General features: G+C 34.0%; 1 protein-coding gene across 2 annotated transcripts in view; it reads right to left on the reverse strand.

The window, feature by feature from the left end:
• The window catches only part of FMN2 (formin 2), a 196273-nt gene that overhangs the window by 24696 nt on the left and 156941 nt on the right, over window positions 1-14636 (reverse strand). For both annotated transcript variants that reach the window (XR_005557298.1, XM_039348448.1), the window contains exons 15-16: window positions 11782-11874; window positions 4341-4392 (exon numbers count right to left, since the gene is read on the reverse strand). Coding sequence is in view for 1 of the 2 variants with exons in the window: in XM_039348448.1 (XP_039204382.1) it covers window positions 4341-4392; window positions 11782-11874 (145 nt within the window). In the remaining variant the exon portion in view is untranslated. The remainder of the gene's footprint in view (window positions 1-4340; window positions 4393-11781; window positions 11875-14636) is intronic.

Below are 14636 nucleotides of genomic sequence, written 5' to 3' on the forward strand. Positions count from 1 at the left end.
TCAGAATTGGCCATTATAGTATAAGTTTTATATATCAGCCAAATGCCAAGGAAAGAACATACAGTATGTGCATTACAATTAATAATAGCTAGTTAGTTCTGGAACTGCACAAAATAGTGAAGCACATAAAATCAAAAGCATACACAGAAACAATCCATAGGAAAGAAAATCTAGGACAGCAAAATTATTCATCATGATTACTGGAAAAAAATTACTATGAAATACAAACTTTCAAGACACACAAAGATGCAACACAGAATCCCATGTTTCACCTTGAAATATATATGTGAGCTTCTCTTTTGACTTTGCAATGTATCTACATACATACAGGTGCCTATGTTCATTTTCCTGGTTTCCCATCTACCTCCTTGCCTCCATCAGATATACACTCTTCAATTTTTTTCCAGACAGAATCCAAGACAGATAAATGTTTATTTACAAATTTCTTTTTTAAAAATGGAAGCTCAAATAATAAGTGACATCTCAAACAATATAAGTAATTGCCCTTGACCTATGACCATTTGTTTAATGTTGTTTGAAATTAAGACGGTGCTGAATAACCCGACTTACAATCAGTCCTCACACTTACAACCGCTACAACATTCCCTTCTTCACGTGATCGAAATTTGGGTGTTTGACAATTGGCATGTATTTACAACAGATGCAGTATCCCAGGGTCATATTGTCACCATTTGCAGGCAGCTTCCAATGAGCAAAGTCAATTGGGAAGCCTGGATTGGCTTAAAAATTGTGTAAATTGCTTAATGAACATGGCAAAAAAGATAGCAAAATTGGCAATGATTCACTTAATAGCCACATGGCTTAATGATGGAAGTTCCGGTCCCAATTGTGGTTGTAAGTCGACAACCAGCTGTATCTAAAATTTAAAGGGAAGTAAGAAAGTGAGATAGACAAATGAAGTGATTTTTAAAAAAAATTGTTTTAGGCCAGATGTTACCTTAATTTGAGATTCCAACTGTTTCAGCCAAAACTTACATAGCTTTTGCACAGAATGTTAAAGACCTCAACTATCCAGAAGGAAAGTAGAGACTTTTTCATTTCCCCCCCCTAAAAATGGGATTTCCACACACATCCCCCGAAAATTAGAGAAATGGTGCTGATTATGCACACATCAAGTTTCATGCAATTGGGTTGTCACTGAGCAAAAGGACGCACATTTTTGTTACAAAAGATAGCAGATTCCACTCATGCCAGTCCTATTTTTGTTAAAAAAAAGGACCTCACATAGAATGACTGAGAAAAGACTTGGGGCTGAGATCTTGAAAAACAGTTTCTGTCTTCACTGAAAATTGTGAATGTTTATGCCTGAGACACTCTTGTGTCTCCTTTTGAAGCAAGCTGTATTTTTCACTTGACTGTGTCAAAAATTTTATGGGTTCTTGAGAACTGCCCATGAAAGCTGAAATTGGGAAGTGTCATATCTTTTGCTCTTGCACTTTATCAATATTATTCAGGGACTGACGTCATTGTTTGGGGCTGTATCACTTCAACTTTAATAACAGGCTGGAGCCTTCCTTGTCTGCCTATGTAAACTGGATAAACACAGAATGGTGTGGTTTTTTTCTTGTCTCAGGATCCTTACCCAGAGATCACACAATGTGCTGTTATTGGGAAGTAAACATTTCACTTTTCTTTTTGCTCGTATGCCAGAAACCCATTTCTTGAATAAACACTTCACACATTGTCGGTCTTAAAGTCACTAAATATGATAAATAAATAAAAATGTATATAGCCTTTCAGAAACTATTAAACATCTCACTTCTGACAAATGAACAGCCGGAGATTTTATAGAATCCACAGGTCAGACATACCATTTCATTATGTGTGAAAGATTAATTTTCCATTTCAGCTCATCTGATAAACAATAAGATTATTCTAGAAGCATTGTGCTTAAAGCAGTATCCACTTGAAGAATTTTTTAGCTATTTCATTTTCTTTCATGGCTGCTTGGCTTTACAATGCCATAGAGAGGCAGCGTTGTAAAACCATTTTTCCATTTCAAACAACGAATCAATGTTTCCTTGTCATTCTAAGACATGTAATCATGATATAGACACTCTGTGGCACATAGTCACTTCAAAAAGAAAAATCCAATCACATTAAATCACATTAATTGCGCTTCAGCTAATCCATCACTGCAGCTAGCAGTAACTTGTCTATTCACCCAGTTCCTAGCTATTTTACCCATGATTAGCAGAATGCAACTAATCTCTTATTTATTTAGTTTTCTTGAGCTCTCCTCTCACCCTCCGCCCCAAAAATGTCTTTGGCATTGACATAGTTTGAACGGTAAATAAAATTTTGACAGCACATATACCCCAGAGGAAGAAAAAAGCAACCCAATTTACTGTGGCAATATAAAGAAGTATTTTTCTACACCATATAATTTACAAAGAAAATTATTATACTAATAGATTGCCCTTCTGTTGGTTGGTAATATGAAATGCTAAAAAATTTCAGAAAGCTCATACATACAAAGCAAACTAAAGACTTAGTTGTATTTTTTTTTTAAAAAAAGCATATTCATGATGACATGCATTTTGCTTTACAATCTGTGGAAGATTTTTGTCTCTAAATATTTCAGTCGCATACATGTGTATTATAGGATGGAATCCAAAGTTATATTTCTGTGAATTAATTTCCGCAGAGAAATTCCTTTTTTCTTGTATCTTTAAAATCTGCTCTAGAAATAAACTGAATTACTAGCTGAAATATATGGGGAGAGCATGAGTTGGAAGAAGGGGAGCTGGCAAAATCCAGTTATGTATTTAAGCATTGATCACATAACAATGGATTTAACACAGAGTTCAGTAAGATAACATTCTAAAGTATTTAGAAAATTTCAGCATGTTATGTTGTTCTTGTCAATAGTATAGTTTCAGTTTAAAAAAAAAAAGGTAAAGTAGATGGTTAGAAATAGAAAACCAAAATCAACCTGCTGCTTCAGGGCTACTTCTAAACAACAATGAAATACTGGCAAATTGGAGATTGCCTGACTGTTCATCTAAAGATGCTTTAACAAATTCTTAAGCACTACTGCAAGAATTTTATAAATGCAATAACTGAAATATCCTCATATAAAAAAGGTGGGATTGACCTCTCTCTTCCCCTTCCTTTAGTGTATTCTAATAGCCAATTCTTGTTACACATGAAAGGCATGTCTTTCAAAGGGCAACTCTAAATCTGCAAAAATGTGACGATAATCAATCAAGGATATAAGAACTCAAAGACTTTATGCGGCCCATGTCTTCAAGACCACACAGTTTCTTCCTTGTGTCTATTCATATAATTCCTCTAAGTGAAGTCTTTTAAGTAGCTGGTAGAGTTTAACAGTTATTTAAGTTTGCCTGCCCAATAAAGGAACACTTAAATTAAAAAAAAAATTGAGATCCAGCCTTCTCCAACCACTCATAGAGTGAGAAGGAGACTAAGGCAAGCACTCAGGTATTTAAACTACTAACGAATATAAAGCAAATAATGGGAAAAAAAATCACAGCTACAACCAGAGTAAATTCAAAGTTATTTAATCCAATGAAACATTCCTAGTCTAACTAGGATATTTGTAGTAGGAATGAATTGTTTTTTTCCCTAAGGATGTTCTCTAGTGTTCCTAATGTTTTTAGAAACTGTTTGTTCTTAGGCAGTAGATAATTGCATATATAAATACTTAATTTTGTAAAGCCATGATTCAAAATTTGGCAATTCTGTCATTTCCATTGGATTGGAAAACATGGATTTTAAGCTTTGGCTTTTATAGCAATGGAAATTTCTAAAAAATTTCCATTTGCTACTAAAACCAGTTCTGAAAGTAAGCCACATTGCAAAAACGAAGAGAAAAGAAATTGTGCAATAACAACTATAAAGTCTTCAAAGCCTCAGTTCTTGCTAATGCTTACATCATTACTGAATTAGACAGACAACACTGGCTTCTTTGCTAACTTACTTTGACACATTAAAGCAATGTTGAATTTTCAGTATGATTAATAATTTAATACCATCTTTTTTCCTTTCCTTTGTATGTAGTGGGGAGCCCAAAATATAGAATAAGAGTAATGCATCTGTTTTTAGTCTGAAGAAAAATTCCCACAATTTCAAGCAAACAACCACTCTATTTGTATTCTTTGAACAGTGCCGTAGTAATTTCAGCAAAAGCCTAAACCCTGTAGCTTTAATAATGTATGAGAAAATTGGCTACCCAAAGATCTCAAATAAACTACGTTTGCAGGATAGCCCTTTGAGATTGCTTTCATTATCTAAAATCAAAGATAACTATTTGGATACTGAAGGAAACCTTTTCAAATTAAACTTGTTTATCTCACCTTTTATGCGTCTCTGCCAGAGATTTTTCTTCCATCTCATGGTCAGTTTTAGCTAAGTAACAAACAGAAATAAAGTTATAGATAAAATAAAGAATGTTATTAAATAAGTTCTCATGCACATACTTTGAGGGAGAAGACTATTATCTTGTTGGGTTTTTTACATGATTCTTGAGTCTATGAGCTTGGCCTTGACCTTAAAATAATGAAATGTAGAGTTAATACATTTAGAAACAGTTTAAGATCACTTGAGCTCACAGTAGGAATGAGCATATCTGAAGGCACTTCCATATAAGGGTTTTCCTCCATTGCCCCCAATTCTTTATAAACCATTTTCAACTTTCATTGTCTTTCACAATCTTCAATTCTGCCAAATTCACTATACTGAAAATAGACAGGATTGAGCCAATCAATTTTCCCCCAAATTTCGGTAGATAAGGTTTTTTCTTTTCTTTTTTCAAGTCTCAAACTGAATTTCTTTTTAATAATAAAACAAAGTTCTGGAAAAAATTCACCAGCTTCTATTCCACATGAAACAAAAAGAAAGTTGCTAATTACTGCATTCTACATCCCCCCCCCCTACATCATCAGTATATGATGTGGGCATCTATGAGCCTATGATATGGGCAGCATAGGGCACTCTCTGTGTATCAGTAGAGAAGAGGGAAAGTGATGTTTCACTTGACCCCAGATACAGGGAGATGGGCGAAGCACGCTGCTTATAAAAGCAGGAAAAAAAGTCAGTCTGGGCAGGTTTATTTTTCCTTTTATTTAAGAATTATAAAAATGATTAGAAACTGAATAAAAGGATGAAAATCAAGTTTGTTGAAAAATATTGCTCATAGATATGCTGACTGCAGTTAATGAGAACTTGCTGCACATTTGTTTCAAGACACCTGAAGAAATGGTTAAACTAAATAGGACAACAGAATAACAGAGCCATCAAAGTTCAGCTACTATACCTACCATTAAAACTTAGATTAAGTTAAATTAAATTAAGTGTTAATTTAACTTAATCTTGAAGAGGTCTACATCATATCAATATAAGGTTTCACAGAGGTTTTTGTCCTCTTCGTCATTTTCCTTCAATGATTTTGTTGTTGTTGTTGTTAGGATTGTGTAATGCTTAGAATTTGATCTATGAAAGCTGTTTCAGAGCATGCTGGTGTATGAATGTAGCAATTGTCTGTAGCAGTTTAAAGTGACCACTCTGTTATTAATACTACATAAAGTTTTCTTTTTTTCAAATACCAATCTTCATCTCAACACCCCATCATTAGACAAAATGCTTAAGAGAAATTGAAAAATGACTAAATCCACTTTTAAAAACCAAGGTTTTAAAATAAATAGAAACTTGACCACTTTTTGTTACTAAGAACAGTTGACAAGGGATAGAGAAGGACAAAGCTTTGTTAATTCATGGAAATGAGATCCAAATTTTAGGTAGTCTGGATGTATGAGTCCACACATTTTCATCATGTTGACTTTACAACCCATGGAGACATAGGGTTTGATGACAAGGCACTGAATTTTCCCATTAAATTATCACAATAGTCAATGTTAAACTCAATTAAGTCAAGGCTCACAAACATGCTTCTTGGGGTTGGACAGCAGGAGAAACATAACATTAGCTTCACAACCATTTCATTTCATTCCAAGCCTGCAATTTAACGTTAACCAAAATTGGGCCTGGAGCCAAATAAATTTAAACTGGGTAAACCATTACATAATTATCCTTTGAGCAGAGGCATACTTTTTTTTAAGGCTTAATTGCAACTATTCCTCAAGTACAGATGCTTAACTTTATCACAAAAGCAGTGCATCTCCTTGGCATCAATACAATTGTTGAAAGACTGTTTAAAAAATTCCTTGTATAGGAAGGTATATTAGCGAATGTCACTATAGACATAAGACATAAATGAATACCTACAATGAAGGCAATTATACGTGTCACAAGATAATGTTGCAGGATCCAATCTCGATCGGTCCCCATGACCAGAGGTTTAATCTTTCAAGTACCAAATACTTAAGAATTCATTGCCAAATCTGTTCCGTTCTGAAGGAGCCCCTTGAATTGGCAGCATTTTTTTTCATTCTTGCTTATTCCAAGAATGTATAATCTTGTATAAATGTGATTTATACAAACTTTAGAATTTTAGTTTTTAATCATGAAATATGGAATGTTGTTCAATTAGTTTGCTAAAACTAATAAAACATTATATCATAAAAAATGAAATCAAGTAAAACAGACAGATGTTCCTGCGCTAGACAGGATATTGGATGAGAAGACTTTCAACGTCTCTTTCAATCCTATGATCCAAAGATGTATGTCTATTTTTTTTCCTTAGGACATTACATACAAAAAATTCTTTTCAAGAGTAAGCATCTTGGAGATGAGGAGGGCTAGAATATGAGAACAGTATCCAGCACTGTCAATCTCTTTATTATTGTGTGGGACATAGGGTAAAAATGGAAGTGGAAACATTGAACATGGGTAAATATTTTTTCTCTGTAGGTAAAAGCTGCATAAGTACTAACAAGTCCAAAATAGTACACAGAACAATGAGAAACCAATGAGCCAATGTAGACAAGTGATTGCCACCAACACTTGTCCTATGGCACATGTCTTACTCTTGCAAGAGATGGGAAGATGACACAAAACTATGTATAGAAATAACTAGAGAAAAGGCAGCCAACATTTTTTGATACTCAGTGCCACATTCATGCTGCTTAGCTACTTGGCTACTGGATCTCATCTCTTAATAAAGGCAACCGATACTGGAAAGGCTTGTGATGAATAACTGTTGAAATATAGGTATCTTGAAAGAAAGTATGTTTAGCATGAAGTTAAAAAAAAAAGCAGGCAATTTCTGCATTAGAACTAAAAGTGGCTTTTCTGAATGTTCTTGGAGACCAAAAGTTTCATTGTTGTTTCATGAGCTTTCAATTGTAAGAATGACAATTATTTCTCAATGAAAAAGCTGCCTCATTGACTAAACTAAGGACTGGATTCAGAAAGACACTACGGATGGAAAAAGTGACAAATCAAATTAATGAGAAAAAAGGTTAAAGATTGCTTCTTTTCTTACAACATGTATGGAAGAAGTCCATAGAAGCCAAGCTCTCCAATGGAATATAAAGAATTCCCCATAGTGATGAAACCAAATCTTATTTTTACTAAAGTTTTTAATTAGGTTAAGGAAATTATTACACACATCTGTTGAGTAACTTGTATAACTGTCCTGAAAAAGTCCTGAGTCTCTTTATAATCTTCATTTTCAAAGAATGAAAATTCCATTATTAAAATAAAAAAGGAGAAATCAACATTCTTTTTAAATACAAAGGTATAGAAAACATTCTGAGATCTTGGAATCTTCCGGATGAATTCAGATTGTAACTCCCATCATCTCTGTTGGGAAGCCATGCTGACTAGCATCAATGGCAACTGGAATCAACTAATGTCTGGAGTACTGTCAGTCTACTTGATCTTAAGAGTAACTAAACATTAAACTAGGTATGAATAATTACAGAGGGACTGCAGCAAGAGTCTTTTCATCTCCTTGTCTTAATATTTCTGCATGTTTACTGATTTTGATTTTCCTTGTTTGTGTGCTACATTTAAGGAATGCTTACATGGTAAAATTTGGCCATATTTCAAACATCTCACACAATTCATTTTTAAAAAAATGGATAATTGGTTAAAGTTTTGCAGGATGAATAATGTGAAATTTCCACATTTAAAATTAATACAGCACTTTAAACAGGAGTGCTAAAATATTGCACATACCTGGAGCAATGTATATTACAATGTATTTATATGTAATACATACCATAATGACCATGTGATTAACTTAGCAATCAGATTGAAAATGGTTGTAAAATCATGTGATGACTTAACAACCGCATCATTTAGCAACCAAAGTTGTGGTCCCAAGGTTGGTTATAAATTGAGAACTACTTGAGAATATATGATTCATTACAGTTCTAACACTCAGACATTTAGAAATCTTTCTTATTTTAATTAGGACATTTTATTCTTAGTACTTTAATACAACTATATCAAAAAGAAAGAACACAGATCAAATGCAAGAGAAATATTTATTGGTGTGGAAAAGATGGATAAACTTTATACAGTATAAGTATGATATTAGAAAATACTATTTAGCTTTTGAATAATCTATATTAAAGTTTAAGATAATGATTAGAAATGTAGACTTGTTTTGTCTTTTTTTTCTTTTTCTTTTCTTTTTCTTCTTTTTTTATATATATTGGAGTTAAAGTATTTAAAAATTTGTTTTTTGAATGTAGTTATATTTGTTTGAATTGCATTCAAGTTTAAATGGTTTTTTTTTTTTTAGTTCTAGTTAACCCTGTATTCAGCTCTGGGAAGAAGGGGGGAGGGTTTTGGGGGGGGCTGGGAGGGAGTGGGTGAGGGATTTTATTGTAAAATTGTAAAAATTTGTAATAAAAAAAAAAATAAAAAGAAAGAACACAGAACATTTAACTAGATATAAAATAAATTATAGAATCATAGGGCTGGAAGGGACCTGGGAGGCTTTCTAGTCCAATTTGCTGCCTTGTGTGAACTGCCCAAAAAGATAATCAAAATGGCAGAAAGTGGGAGCTCCATACTATCATGTAATGGCAATCCAGATACTTGGAAGTCCAGGTCTACTAGCCCTAATGTTTCCCTATCTGTTGGGGCAAAAATCATTCCAGTTTTGGCAAGATTCCTTTGGGACAAAAGTTTATAAAGTTTATATAAAAGTTTATAAAACAGATCCTTTTGTATGTGACTTAGAACTATGTCTGCATTAAATACGTGGAGTTTGAGACTGCATTAGATTGGAAGATTATCTGAAAATAAGTTCAGCTGCCAGACCTGGATGACTGAGAAGCTTCATCAACTTATCTGGAAGCAAACTATTTTCAAGGCAGTGGTTGTTATTGCTAGTTGTAACCCAACCCCTTATGTCCTAAAAATCCTTTTCTTTTAAGATTTTTGCAAAACTACTTCCAACCAATAGACGAGGCAATGCAAAGAAAATTGAGCAGAAGAATTTGTGTACCAAAAAAGAAGTAAACAGCTTGATTTGCCTTTTTTTAAAACATTTAATCCATGAATTGCATATTGGAGAACTACATACGCAATGTTAATTTTAAGAAATTAAACTTCAAAAGTTGTTTTGAAAACTTTTCTTGAATACATCCTGTACAAACAAATCTTCAAAGTTGTCCTTTTTATTTATTTCCCCCTGGAAAGAAATGCCATCAAGGTGCTCAAAATCTAATTGTCAATCTGTCAGCACGATAAATCTCCCCAAAGCGAAAAGAGCAAGTCCTAGTTTTGTGTGGAGGAGACGCCAGCAAAGAAATATCCCAAAAATGAACTGGATCCAGTTAGGGGCTGCACAGATTCCCCCCCCCCCATTCAGTCCTCAGGGAGAGGTGGTTGGACAGCAACTTGGAATACTGCTGGCAGCTCCATTCCGAAGCCCTCCTCCCTCTTGATCATGTGATCCTGGGTGCGCCTGCTATAAAGGGCTTGGAAAGAATTTCAGAAGCCGTGCTCTGCAGGCTCTCCTTGTTTTGCTTCTTCTCCATTGCCTTTATGTGTCCAGTCTTGCGGAAGCAACCCATTGATTAAATCGACCTCAATAACAAATGACCATAGAAAACCTATTGCAATTAAAGCCTATCAAATTCTCAGCAAGAAAGAGAAATCCTACACAAACTCTTTCAAGTTTGAATTTGGTCCAGCCAAATAAAAACGAGAGGATTTTATATTCCAAGCTATATAATGTTACTTTAATTACAGAAATTAACCAGAGTTTTTGGCCATACATCTCCTACATTAGTTTTTTTAAAACTAATACTTTGCTGGGAAAGATATTAAATGGAAATGACATTAGAATTAGCTGACAAGAAAGACGAATATAGGATCACTGCTTCCCTTTCCAAGCAGCACATCCATGTCCTTAACAGAGTTTTTCCAGTTGGGAAAAACTGCCAAGAGGAATCTTTCTAAGGGGACTGGAGGGAGAAAAGGCCAGGGAAAGAGTTGAAATCAGATGGAGAGATGATACAATTGGGGGGAAAAAAACACTTTCCTTCCATTGGGGCTCCTATTGTTTCTTTAACTGTGAAGATAAGTAAAGGGAAGCATGGAAATCAGTTTAGAGCCTTGGCAGACAGTGAAGGCTACATGGCAGGGAAACCAGGAATTATTCCCAAACTCAGATTATCTGAACTGGTGAATAATTTAAGGGCCACGAAAAGTCATAAAAAAGAGAGAGGGTCAACCTATTTTCCAAAGTATCAAAAGGCAAGACAAGAAACAATGGATGGAAACTAATGACTGTAAGGAGAGAAGCAACCTAGAACTAAGGAGAATTTTTTTAAATGGGAACAATCAACCAATGGAATGGCTTGACTTCAGAAGTTGTGGTTGCTCCTTCACAGCAGGCTTTAAAGAGGAGATTGGACAACCACTAGTCTGGAATGGTATAAGGTCTCCTGCTTGAGCAGGGGGTTGGACTAGAAGATCTCCAAGGTCGCTTCCAACTCCATTATTCTGTTATTTGTTGGTCTTCTGATTCTTGGCAGAGTCAGCAGATGTCAGAATAATTTAAAGCTTCCATTATCACAATTGCAGACCTCTTTGAAAGACTAGTCACCTGCTATAGAAAGGCCTCATCTGTATCTGGACTTTTTCTTCAAAGTCCATGAAGATTCAGGGCTGGAAGAATACTGATAGTATATTTGTTAAGAATTTCATGGTACATCACTACTAAAGACACTAGAAAGTCTTTCTAACTTAGTTCCAAAGAAGAGGTCCTTTTTCCCCTTAAATAATGTGTGAGTATTTGTGCATGTGTTTATGTAGGCATGTAATAACCCAAAAGATATTGTGCCTGCACAAAAACATGATAAAGATCAATCACTGAAAAAAAAATGAAATGAAGGTGAAAAAGTAACTATGTCCTATAAACCCACAATTCTTTTTATATTTCCTGAACGTGACCTGGACATTTTTAGAAAATGCTTTGGATTTTGTTTCCAAAACATATGACTGTCCAGAGGCAATCTGCAAATGAAATAACCCAGAAGTATATAGGCCCTTTGAAAAATATCACCATGTATCTGGACACAAGTCAAGGCACCAGTTTATGAAACTGTCAAGAAACAAATGTTGGAAAATTGCTTCCTACACAGAATATGAACTCAGAAAACTTTCTTAGTGAACAATGGCCACTAATAACATTCAGAAAGGGAGCACAGAACAGGTAAGCTATTTTGAAATAAGAAACCCTCTGATTAAGCTAATCTGCACATTTCTATGGCTCCAAAATAAATAGACACGTCATTCACCATGTCTAAATATTATTTCTACAACATTCTTGTGATAAAGCTTGGAAAGGTTAAATTACTAGTCATTATTTACCTTGACTAATGAATTTGTCCATGTTGTCTTTAAAGGGCTGGATGTGCTCTTCTAATGAAAACTGGCAAACTTTGCCTGCTTCTGTCTCACATGCTGAAAATTAAAGGAACATGAGGATTTGAAATAAAACGTTGCTTTATAATATTCATTATAAAGAAAAGGTAAGACTTTCATTTATAGTTTCCCTTTCTTGGATCCCAGCAGGCATCTAGGATGAGTTGCAAAGACTGATTCTTCACTGAAAAAGTACCTGTTTTTGTTGGATTACTGCCACTTAGTCTGGCTAAAATTTATTAATGATAGCATTCATATGATCGGTCATGGAAATCTATATAAACGTAATTTTTAATGTACAAGAATACAACTTCAATAGTTATCATTGCAATGCCATATATGTAGAATAAAAATGAATCTCACTAGAAAAAAATCAGCAAGCAATATCACAGTAGCAATATCCTATCTGTTAACTGTTTGCTTTTCTGATACAAGCCAAAATTAGCATCATTATGGATGTATACGCATGCAGAATCCAGTAGCAAATCTGAAAGTCATTTAAATGTATTGGCCAAAGAATAGCTCTTTAATATGCAAATTAATGCATATATATGTTGTTATTGCTTTCATTCTCAAAACTAGCAAACAAAAAGTATTGAATTTCATTGACTATTTCCAAATCCAAGCTAAAGTGTGCTGAATAATTTATCTTTTATGGTTATAGATTTAATACTTATTGTTAGATTTACAGCTTTTCTTTGAGGAACTCAAAGCTGCATACATAGTATTCTTACTCCACTTTTTCCCCAGTAGCTACCACATGGACAAGTTATGGTAAGTGATAATAAATGGTCCAAAATCACCAGTGTGTTCCATGATCACCAAAGTATTCAATCTGGGTCTTCTCAGTATAGATCCAACACTTTAACATCCTAAATTCTTACCATGACAAAACCATAAAATTCTCTTGTGAACTGTAATTGACATTCACCATTTAAGAGAAAAGCAGAATAAAATTACGAAAGACCTTTAAAATGTAGAATGGTCTGCAAAGTTGTGGGTAACTTTAACTTTTTATTTCAAATCACATCTGAAAAAACAATTGCTGATGCTCATGCTAAGATATTGAATTGAATGATGTATTTATCAGGTTATCGAGCTGAGAGAATTTAATGGTTATGCTTGATTTTAAACTTCAAATTAAAATGTTAAACAAAGTAAAGTAAAATCTAAAGAAGTGATCTTAACCGTTAGGGGCATACAGTGTGGATTTTATTTCACATGTGGTTCTAAAATTTGATGGCCTTGTTCAGATGAACGCATAGAAAAATTGGACAGAATGGCAGTTAAAGTTTCAAAATTACAATAACTGGAATTAGAAAAAAATGACAACATTTTGTGGTAAAACCCCATTTTTAAAAATTTTAAAAAATAATGAAATGAATTAAGGTAGCTTTTCTCAACTTGGCACTCTCTAGAAATAACTAGACATTCTATAAGAAATACTTCCAATAAAAATTAAAGAAGATTGATGTACTACAGCTATTTGTTTATTTAATTCCTTAACATTGCTTTTACATGAATATAAAATCAATGACATGGCTTTGAAAATAAAATTGTTTTTGAATCAGACCTAGAGGTGCATTAAAATTACATTGGGAAATGAATATTCACTTAAAGCAAAACTGCCAAAAGTCTTACCGAAAGTAGTAAGACTTGTTTAATAGGTGAACCTGTTTTGTTTTTTAAAATAATTAACGTTTGCTGCTTGAAGAGATTAAAAAAAAAATACAATAATGCATTTGCCTTACAAGGATAAGCCTTTTAAAATTTATCCACGTGCAAATCAGATAGCCAAAAACTATTTTTAAACTTTGTGGAATCCTCTACTCAGTTACAATAATTTACCAAGGCTCAGATCACACACGCTTGTAAACATGTTTAACAACCCTACCATGTAAATTCTATTGACCTCAATGAGACCATTCATGGTTACCAAGTTTAGTCTTTATAGGCTCTGTGTCTAAACAAATGTGATGTTAGGCCAATTACACAGTAAGTGCGGGAGCTGCGGTGCAATATAAGCTTGTTTTGATCGCTTATGTGGTTTCACTGACTTCTGTTGTCTCTTCAGGGAAAACCAGTCTGGTTTCTGACTTCAGGAGCAGAAAGTAGAAAACAAAATGTACATATTTAGAGTAAAGAATGAACCATTGACAGTTTGAGAGAGAGAGAGAGAGAGAGAGAGAGAGAGAGAGAGAGAGAGAGAGAGAGAGAGAGAGAGATGACTACTGAGGTATAGGAGGAAATATTGATGTTGGCTACTGAGGTATAGGAGGAAATATTGATATTATTATCAACAACAATTAATTAGAATCAGTATTTTATTTTGTACCAATTTCCCATCATCTCTTTTGCCCAACTGAAGACAAAATAAGTGGATTCAATTTAAATTGATGGCATTACAAGGTATATGGCACCTATAGAATTCAAACTCACAGACACATACAGATATGTATGTGGATTCCAAATTTGCTGCCACTTCTGCTAACAATTTGCCATTTGCATGACAAAGTAGCATGCAATGTCCACAAAAGGACAGGTCTCTTTCTCCAAATACTTTATTCTGAACAGCTTGTTTCCAAGCTTCTGGGTACATGTGAAAGGTCCAATATGCATTAAATAATTTGTCAAACCATAGCAAAAACAAAGCAAGCAAACAACAACAGCAACAAATCATAGTCAATTAGAATATAGCTCATATTAATATTGAAGAGCGAAAATGTTATGACAGTTCAGCTAAACTTTTTTTAACCTGAAATTGGAAGAGAGACTATTATAATACTAAGTCTCAGTTATTA

Source organism: Crotalus tigris, unplaced genomic scaffold (assembly GCF_016545835.1).
Source record: "Crotalus tigris isolate CLP2741 ecotype Arizona unplaced genomic scaffold, ASM1654583v1 scf7180000018155.2402879, whole genome shotgun sequence".
Lineage (NCBI taxonomy): Eukaryota > Metazoa > Chordata > Lepidosauria > Squamata > Viperidae > Crotalus > Crotalus tigris.